The following is a 16,391-nucleotide window of genomic DNA, read 5'->3' as shown; positions in this document are numbered from 1 at the left end:
TGCAAGGAAGTCTGGGAGTCTGGCCAAATGCTAAGAATTTTGGGAGTGTGGCCACGGATTCTGGGAAAGTGTGGCACAGGGCAAAGGGTTCAAGGAGCCAGGAGTCCTGGATTCTATTCCAGTCTTTGGTTGTGGAGGTGGGATGATTAGGATGGTCCCCATCACATCATGGCAGGGAGCACTCATTGGATCTTCCCTTCTTCCCACTCACCCTCTCTCGCTATCTGCCATCTCATCTGCCCCCTTAATTTAGACCCACCCATGATCAATCCCCAGCAAATGACTCCTTTCTCATTCACAAGCATCCAAACCCTCCCGAGCCATGGGTCCCCTAAGGCCAGGGCTGAGTGGGAATGCAGTATCACTAGATGTTATTAATGTAATTATTATTACAGATAAACTTGTAACTGGGTTTTGCTGAATCAGCAGAGGGGCCCTGTTCCCTGCCTCACTCTCTCTCTCTCTCTCTCTCTCTCTCTCTCTTTTTTTCTTTCTGTTAATGCCGTTTAAAATATGTCATCCACAGGACAAGCTAACAGAAGTGTCGTCAACGATAGAGTCCTCGGGTATGTGACAGAAGTAGTGATGATATGTTAAGCATGTGCTAGGATAAGGTTTGTATTTGTGTAATGCCAACAGACCCTGGTCGTTGGCAGGCAGGATCAGATCGAACCTGGGACCTCTGGAGCTTAGTGTATGAACCTCTACCGCATGAGCTAAAAGTCAGCTGGCTGTTAGCTGAAGCTGTAGAGCAAACTCATTAATCTCTCTCTCTAAGTTGTCTTGGTGCCACTAGATGGGACAGAGCACCACACACGCAGGAGGTGTGTGGGTTACGTTTGCTCTATCAAGTATCTGAACATTTTACAGGAATTTAAGAATCAAATCAAATCTAAATTGTATTTAATCTATCTAAAATGTATCGGTCTAGATCTTTACACCATGCCCATCACCTGAGTATCTGAGTACCTGTGTCCATGTCTGTCCTCTCTAATGCTGGGCAAGAGCCTCCCCCTTTACAGCTCCCGCAGTCTGGAACAGCCCCACCCGTATCTTTCTGCTTCATCGATTCTGCTTTCTGATCTCAGCTGAAAATGTCTCTTTTCTCACACCTTTCTGCTGTTATTTATTTAATTCTGTGAAGCGTCCTGGGATACCATTTATATGAAAGACACTGTAGAAAATACAGTGATTTTTATTGAAGTGTATTATTAGGGGCCTTTGGAGTCGCAGAGAGATAGGGTCTGGAACAAATAGACTTTATTCAGGGCTTGTAATTAGATATAGTACAGTGGAGTGAGCAGAAAGAATTAAGAATTGTTGTCCCTCTGCACTATGCTCTGGATATCCCTTTTGTTCGGCAGGAGTTGACAGTTGAAGCAAGCGAGGGTACCCACTGGCTCTCCTGTGTTCTCACCACTGTGAATGGTTACTCAGCACATTTTTAAATCCGAGCCCCTCAGCAGCAGCATGAAAGTGACAGAAAGAGGCTTTGTGTGAAGGGGCAGAAGACAGTCAGTAGAGTGGCACACAGATTTTATTATGGTTGGCTTTACATGACGACTGAAGACAGGTGGCAACTGGACAGACAGTCCTGAAAACATACTCCTTTTGGTAGGGAACACTGTGTAGGGGTTAAAGCAAAGGGCCTGTGAATCGGGGTTCCTATTCCCAGTTTGAGGGGGGAGTTGTGAGAGCAGGGGACTGGGACTCAGAACTCCTTGGGTTCTATTTCCAGCTCTGCCATTGACTTTGCTGTGTGACTTTTGAACAAGTCACTTCCCCTCTTCCAGTGCCTCACTTTTCCCCTCTGTGAAATAGGGACAGTGGTACTGACCCACTTTCCAGGGAGGTTGTGAGCATGTTAATTCATTAATGTTCATAGAGCTGTGAGACCCTCTGACAGGAGATAAAGGGAGTAAATTATTTACATTTAACTAAGAGTTGTTATGATTTCCTCTGGGGGAGAAGTAAAGGGGAGGCAGGTGCATTGTGTTGGGGGAGTTACACAGACAAATCCCTGGCCATTGAGGGGTGCAGGGGGGAGGCAGAGGGCTGAGTTATGAGGCGATTGGCATACTGGATTGGGTGGACTGGATGAAGGGGTGCTGATTTGGGGGACTGGGAGATAGGAGCTGGAGGAAGGGGGACTCTGGTCCTAGCCCAGGGATAGGCCTGCTGGAGAATCGTCTCTGTAACAGGCAGGGAAGGGGCGCGGGCCGGGGGCTACGGGCAGAACAGCTGCTGCCCTTCCTCTGCTGGGCTCTAGGGGGCGCAGCCATACCGCCTTGGTTTCTCCAAGTTTGACCCCTGGGCGCCACCGTTTCGTTCCCGGAAGTGGCTGCAACCGTCGCGCCTGTGACCGGCGGGGACTTCAACACCCCCCTCCCCGGGAACGGAGCGACCCGCCCTCCTCCGGTTTAGACTCCTGCACCAAGAGGTCCTAGGCGGAGCTGCACCGGGAGGCCCAAGGCGGAGCCCCCCCCCCCGCAGGCAGAGCCCCCCCCCGGCGGAGCTGCACCGGGAGGCCCAAGGCGGAGCCCCCCCCCCCCCCGCAGGCAGAGCCCCCCCCCGGCGGAGCTGCACCGGGAGGCCCAAGGCGGAGCCCCCCCCCCCGCAGGCAGAGCCCCCCCCGGCGGAGCTGCACCGGGAGGCCCAAGGCGGAGCCCCCCCCCGCAGGCAGAGCCCCCCCCGGCAGAGGTGCACCGGGAGGCCCAAGGCGGAGCCCCCCCCCCCGCAGGCAGAGCCCCCCCCCCCGGCGGAGCTGCACCGGGAGGCCCAGGGGAGGAGGGCGAGAGGAGCTCCCCTAGGAAGCCCCGAAGACCTCGGGCCTGGCTGTGCCTGGAGGAGGGCCACCAGCACCATGGATTTCTGGGTGCAGTTCAGTGCCCAGAGCCAAGCCAAGGAGCGGGTTTTCAGGTGCGGTATCAGCCCCTCAAAATGTGGGGGGGAAGTCTGGGGCCTAACAAGCCAAGGGTTGCCGGTGAGTAGCGGGGTCGGCCCTGCGCCAGAGGGAAGGGATTGAGGTGACCCTGGGGTGAATCCTGGCTTTGTGGGATCCTCCCGGGAGTGGTGCCTGCATTCAATCGACAGGCCCTGTGAAATGCCATTGTGACATTAGTGTCAGAACAGTGACGTGTTGCAGCAAATGCGCCACGAGAATTAGGCCTGGTCTGCAGGTCAAGGTTTTGCTGGCGTACCGGTATCAGGAGTGTGGGGGGGAATCACACCCTGAACCCACTAGCTATACCAGCAAAAGCCTCTGTGTAGATTTAAGTATCCAGGGGTAGCTCTGTTAGTCTGTATCCACAAAAACAGCAAGGAGTCCGGTGGCACCTTAAAGACTAACAGAGTTATTTGGGCATAAGCTTTCGTGGGTAAAAACCCAACTTCTTCAGATGCATGGAGTGAAAATTACAGCTGCAAGCATTATGTACTGACATATGCCTCTATCTGTAATTTTCACTCCATGCATCTGAAGAACTGGATTTTTACCCACAAAAGCTTATGCCCAAATAAATCTGTTAGTCTTTAAGGTGCCACCGGACTCCTTGTTGTTTGTGTAGATTTAGTTACAGTGGCAAAAAAGTCCTTTTGGGTACATCGCTGCAACCTGCAGCAGCGAGCCTCCCCCAGCCTGGATCAACAGACTTGAGGTTACCTTTGTGTGCTAGCACTCAGAAAAAGTTGTGTAGACCATGCTTTGAAGTTGTGTAGACCATCAGGCTCTGAACCCGAGGGGTGAGGGTGGGCTTCCGAGCCCATGCTCCAGCCTGAGCTGCAACTTCAAAATGCTGTCTGTACAGCAATTTTGAGGATGCTGGCGTGAACTCCTCAAGCTTGAGTCTGTTGATCTGGGCTGGGAAGCTCTCTGTTGCAAGCTGCATAGACGTTCCCTTTGTCAGTACAGCCTGTTTCATTCAGGAAACTAGTATAAGCTATACAGTACCAGCAAATGATCTTTTTTGCCAGTATAAGTTATGTCTCTAGTAGGAAGCTTAGCCGGTATAGCTATACAACAAACCCTTTCTAGTCTAGACAAGGCATCAGTCCCTGTGGAATCCTAATCACTTGCTGTTTTTTTTGGCTCACCAGAAGAACGCTTGGCCTCTCCCTTCTTTCCCCAATCCTTGTGATTTTCATGGATTTTCAGGGCTGAGGTTTGTGCAGGACAGAGGCAAACTTGTATGATAATCAACGGGTGTCTTGGGAATTTGGCCAGACCAATAGTCCCATCTAAGGGCTTATCTGCACAAAAAGTTGTTACCACTTTAACTGTCCTAGTATGGTAAACACGTACAACCACTGTAGCGTGGGCACAGTTACACCAGTATAGCTTATGGGAAGGGAAATAAGCTATACTAGCCTAAGGCACCTTTAAAACGGTGTAACTGCATCCACTCTGGAGATTGTCCCGATATAACTTTCTGTTAAAAACTACACTCCTAACCAACAGTTATACTGGTACAACAACCTATGTGTTGACCAGGCCTAAGTCTGGTTTCCCCAATGCCCATGGCATCTTATGGTTAATGTCCCAGGGAATGGTCATGTGCCAGATTATCCTCTGGGCTTGTGGGAAAGACTTTCCTTCTTGACTCCTAGCTCATACCCTGAAGAATGAGACTCAATAGATGAAATTTTATTATAGCTACAAATCTTTGAGATCGGCACCTAATATTTTAAAAAAGAGACTTAAGCTATTTGTCTGGTGGGGGAAAAAGCAACAAAACTTCTAAACCTATTCAGGCTGGCAACCCCTTGAAATCCCTTTATATTGACAATAAAAATAAGAGTAAGAAATGTATCCGTGATAACGGTGTTACGTCTGTGTAATTGATGTGTGTGTGTGTTAAGAGGCTGACAGAGAATATTTGACCTTGAAGAGGAGGGGAGTGGGGGAATGAGATTTGCTTTGCTTTAGACTGTAATAACACTTTCAGTGCCTCGCCATCTCCCTGATTGTCTTTCATCTCTCTTCTGTTGAGAAACACTTCCCTACAGTATCAAGTTCCACTAGTTGATCTTTTTTTATGCCATGTATATTTCTGTTTATCTATTTTAAATGTGTTGCTTTTAAATTTTCAGTGGCTCTTTGGTCTTGTAATCCTGCAAAATACCTTTGCTGGGCAATAGTTATTATATATAATGCACCTCTGTTAGATTTCCCCTCCTATACAGGCCAAAAAATCCTATTCTTCTGTAATGTCATGTTGTTTTTCTGTGGAGCTGGAATTACCTTGCAATGAACTGGTTAAGCAATAAATAGAGAAGGCCGGGGTATAGCAAGCCCTGTAGGTAAGCAGCGAGAAGCTAGTGTTTTCCTGCCTGGAAGCGGCATTGGTCTTGCATATCCCCTTGAAAACCCTCATCCCAGCCTAGAGAGAGGTTGACTGCATAGAGGATTTCTTTGCTTGTGAAATCAATTCACTAGTCATGCTTTTCCCTATGTTCTGGAAAAGCTGGGCTTCCATTTTTTTAAAAAAAGTTTCCATAATCATTGTGGGGTTAGATTTAAATTCTGGTCATTAATAAGCATTTTTTCCCCAATGGAGCAGGCAAGTTTGGGCATATGTAGGTTTTTTCAGCCAGCCAGAAATGAGAAACGTTTAAAAGATTCTTCTTATGAATTTGTTTTCTTGGTAGCTTGTTTTTACTTGTATTCTGTGGCGAATCAAAGGAGGGTGAAGCTTTATGGTGCATTTGGGGCAGAGTCTGTCTTTTTGTTCTGTGTTTGTACATGACTAGCAGCCTGGGATCAATGTCGATGGTTGGAGCTCCTAGGTGCTACTGCATTGCAAATAATAAATAATATTTATTACAGTTTGAAAAATACTCAACAAAGTTCCCCGTTAGTCACTAGAAAAAGCAGTGTGTGCTGGATCAGACCCCTGTAGGGGAACTGCTGTCAAGATAATTATGTAGTTTTAAACAAATTCTTTTCTTACGTTATTAATAGCACCAATTCTGTGACTAGTTTAGTCTCCCAATAAACAATGGAAAACTTCTTAGGCAACCAAAGAGAAAAAACAAGCCTAACCTCTCTGTCTAAATCGAACAGAGACAGTTTGATGGACTCCAGTTTGTGTCAGAAAAGCCTCTAGATTAGGAAAAAGCCATGCATGGGCATTTTGGGGGAAAGTGTGTTTGTGGTCTAATAAATATTAGTATAGAATGGGGAATTAGGACACCTGATTTCTGTTCACAGCTCCATAAGGGAATGTTGGCTAGTAGTTAGAACTGAGGACTGGGTGCCAGGGCTCCTGGGTTTATTTCTGGCACCCGTGATTTCTTGTATAGTTTCTTAACTGTGTTGTGCCTCAGTTTTCCCTTTTGATAATACCTATCAGGATGTTGTAATGCTTTATTGTAAAGTGCTTTGGGATTGGTGGATAGAAAGGTGCTCTTAAAAGAAAAGAATTAGCTAGTGCAAACTAGTATCTTAAAAAGATTATTTGTTTTGTCTGCTGGGTGGGAATGAAAACCATGCAGAAGACAGTTTGATAATCCCCTCTGAACAAATGACTAATAAACCCTTAAGACCAAGGCATTGAAACGCTTGTTGTCCCTTTGCTATGAAGTTAATGGGCAGCTTCTGGGATGCGCAGGATCTGACATCAGAGTTTTCAGCGCCACATGATCGCGATTGGAAATACCTTCTAGAAGCAGGTTACTCCTGCACGAAGCAGATGTTCAAGAACCTAAAATTTCTGATTTCATCGATTTCAGGATTTCATAGTTTCCAAGGCCAGAAGGGACCACTGTTATCATTTCATCTGACCTCCTGTATAATACAGGCCTTAGAACTTCCCCCAAAATAATTCCTGATTTGCTTTGTTTGGTCCCAGAGCTGGGGTAACAAATCACTGCTAGACCCAGGAGACACTGACAGATTTAAAGGTATGATATATTATGAACCATTGGGTCTAAAAGTGATGTATTCTTCTGGAGAGCTGGGATTCTTAACTTTCCAGTGATGGTGGTAGTAATATTTATTTCTTTTAGAGTAGTACCTACAAGCCTCCACCAAGATCCGGACTCCATAGTGCCAAGCGTTGTGCGTGCAGACAAGACACAGAGTGGGAGGGGAAATGAGCAGGAGACGGGAAGTGGTTTGCCCAGAGTCAGTGGAAAAGCTGGGAATAAAACCCAGGTCTTTTGGCTTCCAGCCCAGGACTTTATCCACTGAACCACACCAGGTCTCCGTGGTATATAGAGTGTCCGCTCCTAACTTGGACAGTTTGAGCTAGGCTGCAACATAGGGTGCTCAACACAGGAACAATGAGCTAGCTCACGAGGAACACAGTGGAACAGGTTAAACTAGTTTCACTGTCCAATAAACTTCTTATTTGTGTCACACAGCCCTTAAATGCCCCACTCTAAGACCAGGGCTCCATTGTGATGGGTGCTAGACAAACAAGTAAAGACAGTCCCTGCTGCAGAGAGCACAGTCAAGGGTTGTGACAAGATGCAGCTGTGGAAGAAGCAGATAAAGGGGGTGTGATGGGAGAATGGGGTAGTGGAGAAATCTAACATGAAGTGACTTTTGTTGTCTTGTTTTAATAATCTAAGGCAGGTGTTCTCACAGTCAAAGTATAGACTACATCTTAGTAGGAAGTGTCTTCAGTAATGCTAACCACAGTGCTGAAAAATGACGAGTCTGGTCCCTGCAAAATTATGAAATTGTCATAGAAATCATGATATTTAAGGGAGAGAACTTGGTTCTTTGTATTTGCTGTCTAGTTTTCTGAGCCTTTAGAGCTAGAAACTTCCTTTTTATTTTACATTTTAAGATGAGATTCTCCCGTAATTCCAAGACTCCTGGAGCTGGAACTTGAAGGAAAATAGCAAAAACCGTGAGGCTGGCAAAACAATCTCGAGAGTTCGCAACACTGGTCACTCCTCCCTCTGCAAACATGCCTCGATCCTGCCCTTCCACAAAGAGTGATGTCCTGTTTCCATGACCCACATGGGTCCTTGGTCTTTGCAGGTTTGGGCCAGATTCTGAGACACGCAGCATTTAAGTTGCTGGGAGTTGGGGTGCTCAAGCGCCTTCTCGTATCAAACCTGGTTCCTGTACTCACAAATGGGGCCATTATTTGTGAGACACATTCATTTCAGTTTGATCTAATGTTGAATTGCTTCCGTAATGTTTTGTCTTCCTCCCTTGAATTCTCCATGAACATACACTTCTTTTCCCTGTCTAACGCAAGCATGATCAGCAGGCATGTTACATATTTTTCCTGGCTTTGCTTGCTTTTATTCAGATGATGTTTATCTGCTTGAAGTGTTTCCAATTGCTCTGTCTCCCTCCTCCCTCCCCCCCCCCTCCAACTCCAGCCTCATCTGGTTCCTCTTCCTTAAGCAATCCCTTGGAATTACATGATTTGAACAGGAAAAACCTCATTGTCAGAAGATGGGGGGTGGGGGTGCAATCCTCTCATTTTCTCTCCCAAACCCAGTTTAGGTTTGCTCCCTTAAACCTGTTGCAGCTGCATTCCTTCCTGCTGAACAGGGCTGGGTTTGGGCTCTTCCAAGGATCATCTTAGGAGTGACAAATCATGACCACAACTGGCACTAATTGGGCCCCCTTCTCAGCAGAGAGGCTGGGGACTGCATTGGTTATGGAGACTAGACACTGTTGCCCAGGGTGGAATTGAAGCTCGTTGGCGGGAGAAAGCTGACTAGGCTGTCCCTTTTCTGGGGATAAACAGCAGATCAAATCATGGATATCGATGTGACGCATTCTGGGAGGACTAAATTCATTTGAAAGAGCAGTTCAAGATCAGACAGTAATGTTTTAAAGGTAGGCTGGGGGAGGTAACGTTTTCTAGCCAAACGTTTTATGAGGAGACAATCTGTAGAAGTCTGCTGAGATTTTTATCAGCGTCTACAGTGCGTCTCAGAACCTACTTTGATTTATTTTTTTAATTTAAAAACAGTTTTGTCTCTGTTAGGTTAAAAGTATTTGGCTTTACGCTGAGATGAAAGTGTCAGATCTGCAATTTCATACCAAGGCAGATGGTCAAACAGGGAACTGTTTATTAAGAAGTCACATGCTCTGAAGTTTGCTAAGAATCTCCTATTTTTTCCACATACCAAAAGTCAAGGCATATGATTTGTTTTCTGATTTCTGTGTACCCTTTCCAGAAGGGTAGGGGAAGAACATATAAAAGCCTTAAAGTACCCATGATAGTACCCAGGAAATGTTTAGCAAATGCTCATGCAAAATGTTTAGCTTGTTAATGTAAGGGTAATACAGATAATTAATAATAATAATAATTAATATAGGGGCTAGCATAATGGGGCCCTGATCTAGATCCCCAGGTTCCACTGTGAAATGACTAAAAATAATAATTCTCTCTTTGGGAAGCAGTTACAGCTGTAATTTGGGCCCTAGAATGGAAAACCAATCTTACAAGAGAAGACTAAAAGAGCTTGGCTTTGTCTTTAGCTTAGCAAAACCAAGGCTGAGAGGGGGATATGGTTGTGCTCTCTAAATACAGCGGGAAGAAAGAAGAGCTATTTAAGCTAAAGGACAGTGTCGGCACAAGAACAAATGGGGATAAACTGGCCAGGAATATAGGCTGGGAATGAGCTTTCTCACCAGCAGAAGAGTAAAGTTCTGGAATAGCCTCGCAGAAGGAGTTGTGGGGGCAAACAACCTCTAAGCAGTTTGAAAATGGAGCTTGATCAGTTTCTGAATGGGGTGGGATGAGGGGTTTGGCTGTGATAGCACGCACGGGACTCAATGACCCAGGAGTCCCTTTTGGTCCTAGTCCTGTGTTCCTAAATTAGGTCTTTATATCCCTAGTTAGCCCGCTAAATAAGTGGCCTCCTTTCCAGAGGTGTTGAAAATCCACGTGTGCTATGGAAATCATTGCATTGCAAGAGCTCAGCTGCAGTGAAAATCAGCCCACTTAGGACATGATGCAGCGAGGCACTTAAACACTGGCTTCACTGGAACAACTCCCATGCATTAAATACCTTGTTGAATCAGGGTCTTATTTAGGTGCCTAACTTAGGTACCCAAACTTGAAAAAGTTGAAAACCAAGGAAGGGGAGAGGGGAGGGAATTTACCCCTCTCCTCTAGGAAAGAAAATAAGTTGGAAGCTATTGAGTCTAGAGGGAGTTCTGCTTTGCTCCAGGAACTATCTTCTTAACAGAATTGAAACCGGTGCCATCAGCTGGGTTCAGAAACTGGCCCATGTTGGGTCATTTGAAAAGATGTGTAAATGCTATCCAAAGATGTGCAGCTGCAATGGGAAAGTGCTAAATATTTCAGGGTATGCCCATTCTGCATGGCAGGGATGGGGGAGGTCATGCCCCAGGACGACTTAGTTAGCCATCAGATCCTTTATGCTTTTATTTTTAAACCTAAACTCTTCAGGGTCTAACAAGCCTCAGATGAAATGAGCTAGTTGGACTCTGTGTGTGTGTGTGTGTGTGTGAGAGAGAGTTTCGTAGAGCTGAGAAGCGAGTTATTCTCCTCATTGGTTAGTCACTGGGCATGGGGTAGAAATGGTAAGCTTTACAGACCACTTTCTAAAGCAGCCTGTGGCCAACTTGTGGAACTCCCTGCTGTAGGAATTTCCTGGCCAGTAATAATATTGGTAATTGAATCTCATACTTCAGTATGATGATCATTGCAGGGGTCAGGAAGAAATCTCTCTTCCCTGCCATGGGCAGCACTCCATAGATGGCCAAGCGGGGTTGGAAGAAGAGCGTGTTTCATCTTCCACTGGTGGAGGCAGGAGGCTGGGCTTGTTGGACTGATCCATTAAGGCAAATCCTGTCTCGCTAGGTGCAGTTCCTAGACTCGTTCCTATTGTCTCTTTCAGAGCCGCTCAGTATGCCTGCACTTTGCTCGGCTACACACTGCAGAAGAATGGAGCGAGTGCTGATTTCCTCAACAGGATCAAACAGCTTGAGGCTCACATGAGCCTGGGGCGCAAGCGTAAGTGAAACCTTCTTCTCAGAGGGGATGTAATGGGAGGCTTCCCGGGTCTCTGAACAAGAGAAACTCAGTTTTTCTTACTCTGCTAATTACCTTTGGTTGTAATTTTGTGCCACAATGCTCAATGGGGGTGGTCGGTGGCCCCACAGCGTGGCGTGGAAGGCAGGAGGGATGTGTCAGTTATCCCAGATCACTGACCCATTTGGCATCAGTGACTTGCTTAGTAGGTTGTGCCAACAGCAGGGAGTGTCTGGCTGACTCTTCGTTCAAGCTGCTTGATGTTCCAGTGTTCCGGCTGGGGAACTCAGCGGATGCCCTGGAGTCGGCGAAGCGAGCCATTCACCTCTCAGATGTGGTCTTGCGCTTCTGCATCACCGTCAGCAACCTGAACAGAGCCATGTACTTCGCCTGTGACAACATCCTGTGGGCGGGGAAGTCAGGTCTCCTCCCTTACATGGACCAGGAAAAGTGGAGCCAGCGGTCCTTCAGGTGAGGCTGGGCTCATGCCGTTTGCTTTTCCTGGTAATGGATGATCCTGCCTGGTAAATGCGTGTGCATGTGTCAGGGGTGGAGAGTTTCTGACAAAATCTTGCTAACTACAGGTGTTGCTACAGAAATAACATGGCTCTTTTTCCCTTTTCCCTGCTCCCTGTCACTTTCCATCCCAAAGCACCTGGCTAACCTTACATACAGGAATCACTTTGCCCAGCACTGAACTGCAGCCACCTCTGGGGTGGACCATGGGAACGGTTCAATAGCCCGCAGCAATTTCTATGGCTGCAGCTCATTGAAGCAAAGCCATAGAAATTCCTTGGGAAGTGGCTAGTCGACTATAAAGACCTACTTTTGAATTTGCATAAGGCAATGGAGTTAGCACCCCTACGCTTGCAAGAAAAAATGGCCAAGGCTCTTTATTAGCAGCAGTGATAATATTTAACACAGCAGATTGCGTCTGCAGATCTCAGGGCTGCCCAGAAATGGGTAAGTATCATTATCCGTGCTTTTACACGTGAGGAAACTGAGCCACAGAGCAGCTCACCCTTCCCCCGCACTGTCCCAGGCACACAACAAGGTTACAGCAGCGCTGGGAATAGAACTGGGATCTGGTGCTGCATCCTGTGCAGTGAACCATGCTGCTTCTGACATCCATGCAGGGTCAGTGAGGTCAGTTTAACACCCCACATGTCGGGCTGGGTGCACATGAATGTCTGGGAGGAGGGAGAATCTGCCTTGGCCATGTTGCCTTCTAATAAGGTGATCTGTCCTGTCACGCAGCTGATCCTCAGAAGGGATTCTAGTAACACTTCCCTAGCATCTGTCCAGAGATCCCAAAGCTCTTGACAGACATGAAGCCTCCTGCCCCTTTCAGGAGGTAGGGTGTGTTGCATACGTCCAATGGCTGGCTAAAGCAAAGCACAAGAGAGATGACGGATTCGTCCACGGTCATTCCAGTCGAACCCAATCCACAGCTTTAGCCTTCAGTCCCATGTCCTGCTAGGAGCTGGGAATAGATCTCAGTTGTCTCAGCCTGTAGACCGGCCGCTGAATAACACGTCCTTCTACGTTTATATTCTGATGAAGATGCTTCGGTTCTGTCCAAGCTGCCGTCGGGAGGTGTGATTGGAGCACGTGCACACCGGCCCAAGGTAGCTTGGCTAGAGCCAGGTCAGGTTCTGATGGTGACGTGGGCAGCGGCACAGGCTCGCCATGTGCTCGAGCGATCACCGCCCTTGCTGCTGCTGCTTCATGGCGATTGGTCCTTGATCCAGCTCTGTTAAAACTAGCTCAGGTATGTCTGCATGTGCTGCAGTCGCCCCCCCCATCAGCTGCAGTAACATAGCCTTAGGGGGTCACCCGCTCTTGTTGGAGTCCGTGGGAGTTTTGTCCCTTTAGTGGACAGTAAATATTGGCTGATAAACCCTCTCTCCTTCCCCCTTCTGCCTGTCAGATATTACTTCTTTGCGCTGATCCTGAACCTGAGCAGGGACGCCTACGAGATCCGGCTCCTGATGGAGCGGGAGGCGTGCGGGAAGCGTCCGAAGGGCAGCGAGACCAGGCACGTGCTCCGAGCAGACAGCAGTCTCCAGCAGTTGGTGCTGAGGCTGAAAGTCCAGCTGCACCTTCTTGTGCACGTGCTGAGGAGCAACCCCCCTCTGCTTGTGGACGTGGTGAAAAATGCCTGCGATATCTTCATCCCGCTGGACAAGCTGGGGCTGTACAAGACCAACCCGGGCTTTGTGGGGCTGTGCGGCCTTACCTCCTCCATCCTCTCTATCCTCACCATTGTTCACCCCTGGCTCAAACTTAAACCTTAATAGGGAGGACTCGCTGGTTGGTAGAGAGATGTGGAGCCTTTGCCTCTATGTTGCTGGTTCAAGGCCAGCTCAGGATGTTAGGGGCCCAAGGTTGCTACCATCCAGTGGCTGGCACACACTGAATTTTGGGGGTGGGGGCTCGATCCTGTGATAGAACAAGCGTTCACGGTCTGTCACCAGAATTGATACTAATTCACGGCCTTAGCCAGGGATTGGATGAACCATGGAGACTGAGCTCCCCTCTTGTCCCTACAGGAGTTCCGTGCCTCAGTTTCCCCATCTGTAAAGCCAGGAGGTAGCGAGTAGGGAGGCCTTTGTTGCTGTTGCCCATGTTCTACCTGGTCTATGGATACAGAGTGGACTTCGGTCTCTGCGGCTGGTCCATCTGGCACCTTTCACGTGGAAGTCCTTTTTTAAATATAACACTTGAAGTATTGTGAGTAACAAGTGCCTGGAGTTCACGGCTAGAGACTCCTGAGGCGAATTGCTAAGCCCCGGTTTATTAGGCATGCCAGATAACTTTGAAAGGTGCCGGGGAAGCTTGCTGAGTAGTGGCACTTAACAGTGATGACATGGTATGTCCTAGTGTGTGCTGGTGGAGTGCAGGCTGCAGCATTCCCAGCCGTTTCCTTTGGATGCCGTCCCCAGTTCCGACACCTCCGCCGTGCCTGGAAACCGTGGATTTTCCTGCTGCCCTGGCAGCAACATTAGGTTAGGTTTGATGCTAGTAAAACGAAGGTAAACAGCAATATTCAGTCTCTCCTCCTGCCTCTCCTATTTGTTTCAGCCTTGCTCTGTTTTTCCATTGTTTATAAAGCACGCAGGGATGTTCAGGCGTGGAGCAGGGTGACCTGTGAAAGCGGGTAAGTGAAACTGACATGATGCGCACCAATTTGCAGCAATGCATAGAGACCGTAAGATGGGGTGTAATCTCAGCACAGGGACAGGACTGAGGACTCCTGGTTCTGTTTTTTTTTTCTTGTGCCCTGAATGACTGTGGACCTTCATGTCTCTGTGCCTCACTTCCCCGTCTGTAAAGTAGGAATGACACAGACCTACCCTCCTGTTCACCCAGCTAGCCAAATGCTCACCCAGCTGTTTTTTTAATGGCTTCTTTGGTGTACTTTAATAAACTGGAGAGGAGGAGAAAACAAATGGTGCAATGCTAACTTTGAATGGAAATCTGTATTGAGATTGTTTTCATAATAAAAGTACGTGCTGATCTGAAATTACCATTTTACTGGAGTCTATCAAGTTCTGTTTCTCTGTGCAAAGTCAGAACATCAATGCAGCCCTCTAGACTGTTGGCTGATCTGGCTGCAGAGAGATTTTTATCACCCAACAATGGGTAGTCTCAGACCAAGGACTGCATTTATATCTAAAGCCACTACGTTCTTCGGTGATCCCTGTTAATTATGTATGTAGGGTAATGAGAATGATCTCGCTTGCGTTTAACCTGTCGCGGGCTGTACACATGGATGCTCTTATCGATCAGTGCTCTTCTTCCATGCCTTCAGGACTCATCCGCATCCACCCACCCTTCCTTACATGCATCCCAGAGCACTGTCTATTGCTGCATTAGGACTCAGAATCACTGCTGCCCTTGTGAAGAAAACCCCTGGTTGTGCACGTACATACACAAATATTCATTCACCCAGGTAATTCTGATTTTAGCTGCCTTGAACTATGATAAGCTATAGCAAGAGAAAACTGATGGCTTGTTAGCCAAATTGCAAGGGGTTATAAGAGGAACTGGGCTCCAGACTTTCAGTTGGGTCACAGCTCTGCCACTGCCTGCCAAATGAAGATGTTTTAAATTGTCAAGGTAAAATGTAAGTACAGTTGTCTTTGTGGATATCTGTGCCTTGTATGCAGGTGTTAATCTCCATCTGAGTACAGAGCCTGTAGAAGATCACATATCAATAAGAATAACGTAGCTGTTAAGTGGCGTTATTGCATAATGTTAGATGTAGCCCGGACACTTTGTAATGTTGGTGAAGGAGGGAGTAGAGCGAACATAAATCAGTTAAATGGGTGGGGGTGATGCTAAGTAAAAATATCACACTAAATTGTTTTCAGTCTATTTATTAACATGCTCTTCTGCCTCTAGCAAACCCAGCTGCCAGCAGCTTCTTTATACGGTTAACATGAAGGTTTTGACATTTTAGAGCAATATTGTTAAGTTCCTTGAAGTTTAAAATGTACAATAGACAGCCGCAAAGTGTCTCTAACAATCACGTTGTCAGTTTGATGTAAATACTGTACAATTAAGTTGTTAATAGTTTAAAAAGAGAGACAAGGTGGGAGAGGTAATATCTTTTATTGGACCAACTTTTGGTGAAAGACAAGCTTTTGTGCTTACACCGAGCTCTTCCTCAGGTTTAAGAAAACATAGGGCAGTTTGCAAACTAATGAATTAAAAAGCAAAGCTGCTGCTATTTTCCTGTCATCTTGTGTCTCTTAATTTGTGACAGATGCTTATTTTGGGGGAGGCAGCATTCACATAGTAATTTACAAGGGCAAGGAGGATTGGAGCCATTACAGCGGGGTTGTAGTTGGGAGCATGGTTTGGACATAAGAATGGCCATACTGGGCCAGACCAAAGGTCCATCTAGCCCAGTATCCTGTCTTCTGACAGTGGCCAGTGCCAGGTGCCCCAGAGGGAATGAATAGAACAGGTAATCATCAAGTGATCCATCCCCTGTCACCCATTCCCAGATTCTGGCAAACAGAGGCTAGGGACACCATCCCTGCCCATCCTGGCTAATAGCACTTGATGGACCTATCCTCCATGAATTAATCTACTTCTTTTTTGAACCCTGTTATAGTCTTGGCCTTCACAACATCCTCTGGCAAGGAGTTCCACAGACTGACTGTGTGTTGTGTGAAAAAGTACTTCCTTTTGTTTGTTTGTTTTAAACCTGCTGCCTATTAATTTCATTTGGTGATCCCTAGTTCTTGTGTTCTGAGGAGTAAATAACACTTCCTTGTTTACTTTCTCCACACCAGTCATAATTTTATAGACCTCTATCATATTCCCCCTTAGTCCTCTCTTTGAAAAGTCCCAGTCTTATTGATCTCTCATACATACAGCTGAGTGCATTCCAAAGGTAAAACA

At 47.0% G+C, this 16,391-nt stretch overlaps 1 protein-coding gene across 1 annotated transcript; it reads left to right on the top strand.

The window, feature by feature from the left end:
- Positions 1–2,328: 2,328 nt before the first annotated feature.
- On the top strand, positions 2,329–14,502 carry PEX11B (peroxisomal biogenesis factor 11 beta). Its single transcript, XM_048828478.2, has 4 exons — positions 2,329–2,919; positions 10,843–10,958; positions 11,246–11,447; positions 12,907–14,502. The coding sequence occupies exons 1-4, from the start codon at positions 2,864–2,866 to the stop codon at positions 13,271–13,273; spliced, it is 741 nt and encodes a 246-aa protein (XP_048684435.1). The 5' UTR covers positions 2,329–2,863; the 3' UTR covers positions 13,274–14,502.
- The last annotated feature ends 1,889 nt before the right edge of the window (positions 14,503–16,391 follow it).

The sequence above is a fragment of the Caretta caretta genome, chromosome 24, assembly GCF_965140235.1.
Source record: "Caretta caretta isolate rCarCar2 chromosome 24, rCarCar1.hap1, whole genome shotgun sequence".
Lineage (NCBI taxonomy): Eukaryota > Metazoa > Chordata > Testudines > Cheloniidae > Caretta > Caretta caretta.
The sequence above is the reverse complement of the archived record's forward strand: the minus strand, read 5'-3'. Positions and strand labels throughout refer to the sequence as shown.

Excerpts from the sequence above, each read along its gene's own strand:
- PEX11B (XM_048828478.2), top strand. The coding sequence starts at position 2,864 with ATGGATTTCTGGGTGCAGTTCAGTGCCCAGAGCCAAGCCAAGGAGCGG. Across the intron at positions 2,920-10,842 it reads GCCAAGGAGCGGGTTTTCAG|AGCCGCTCAGTATGCCTGCA; the intron begins GTGCGGTATCAG and ends TGTCTCTTTCAG. Across the intron at positions 11,448-12,906 it reads TGGAGCCAGCGGTCCTTCAG|ATATTACTTCTTTGCGCTGA; the intron begins GTGAGGCTGGGC and ends TCTGCCTGTCAG.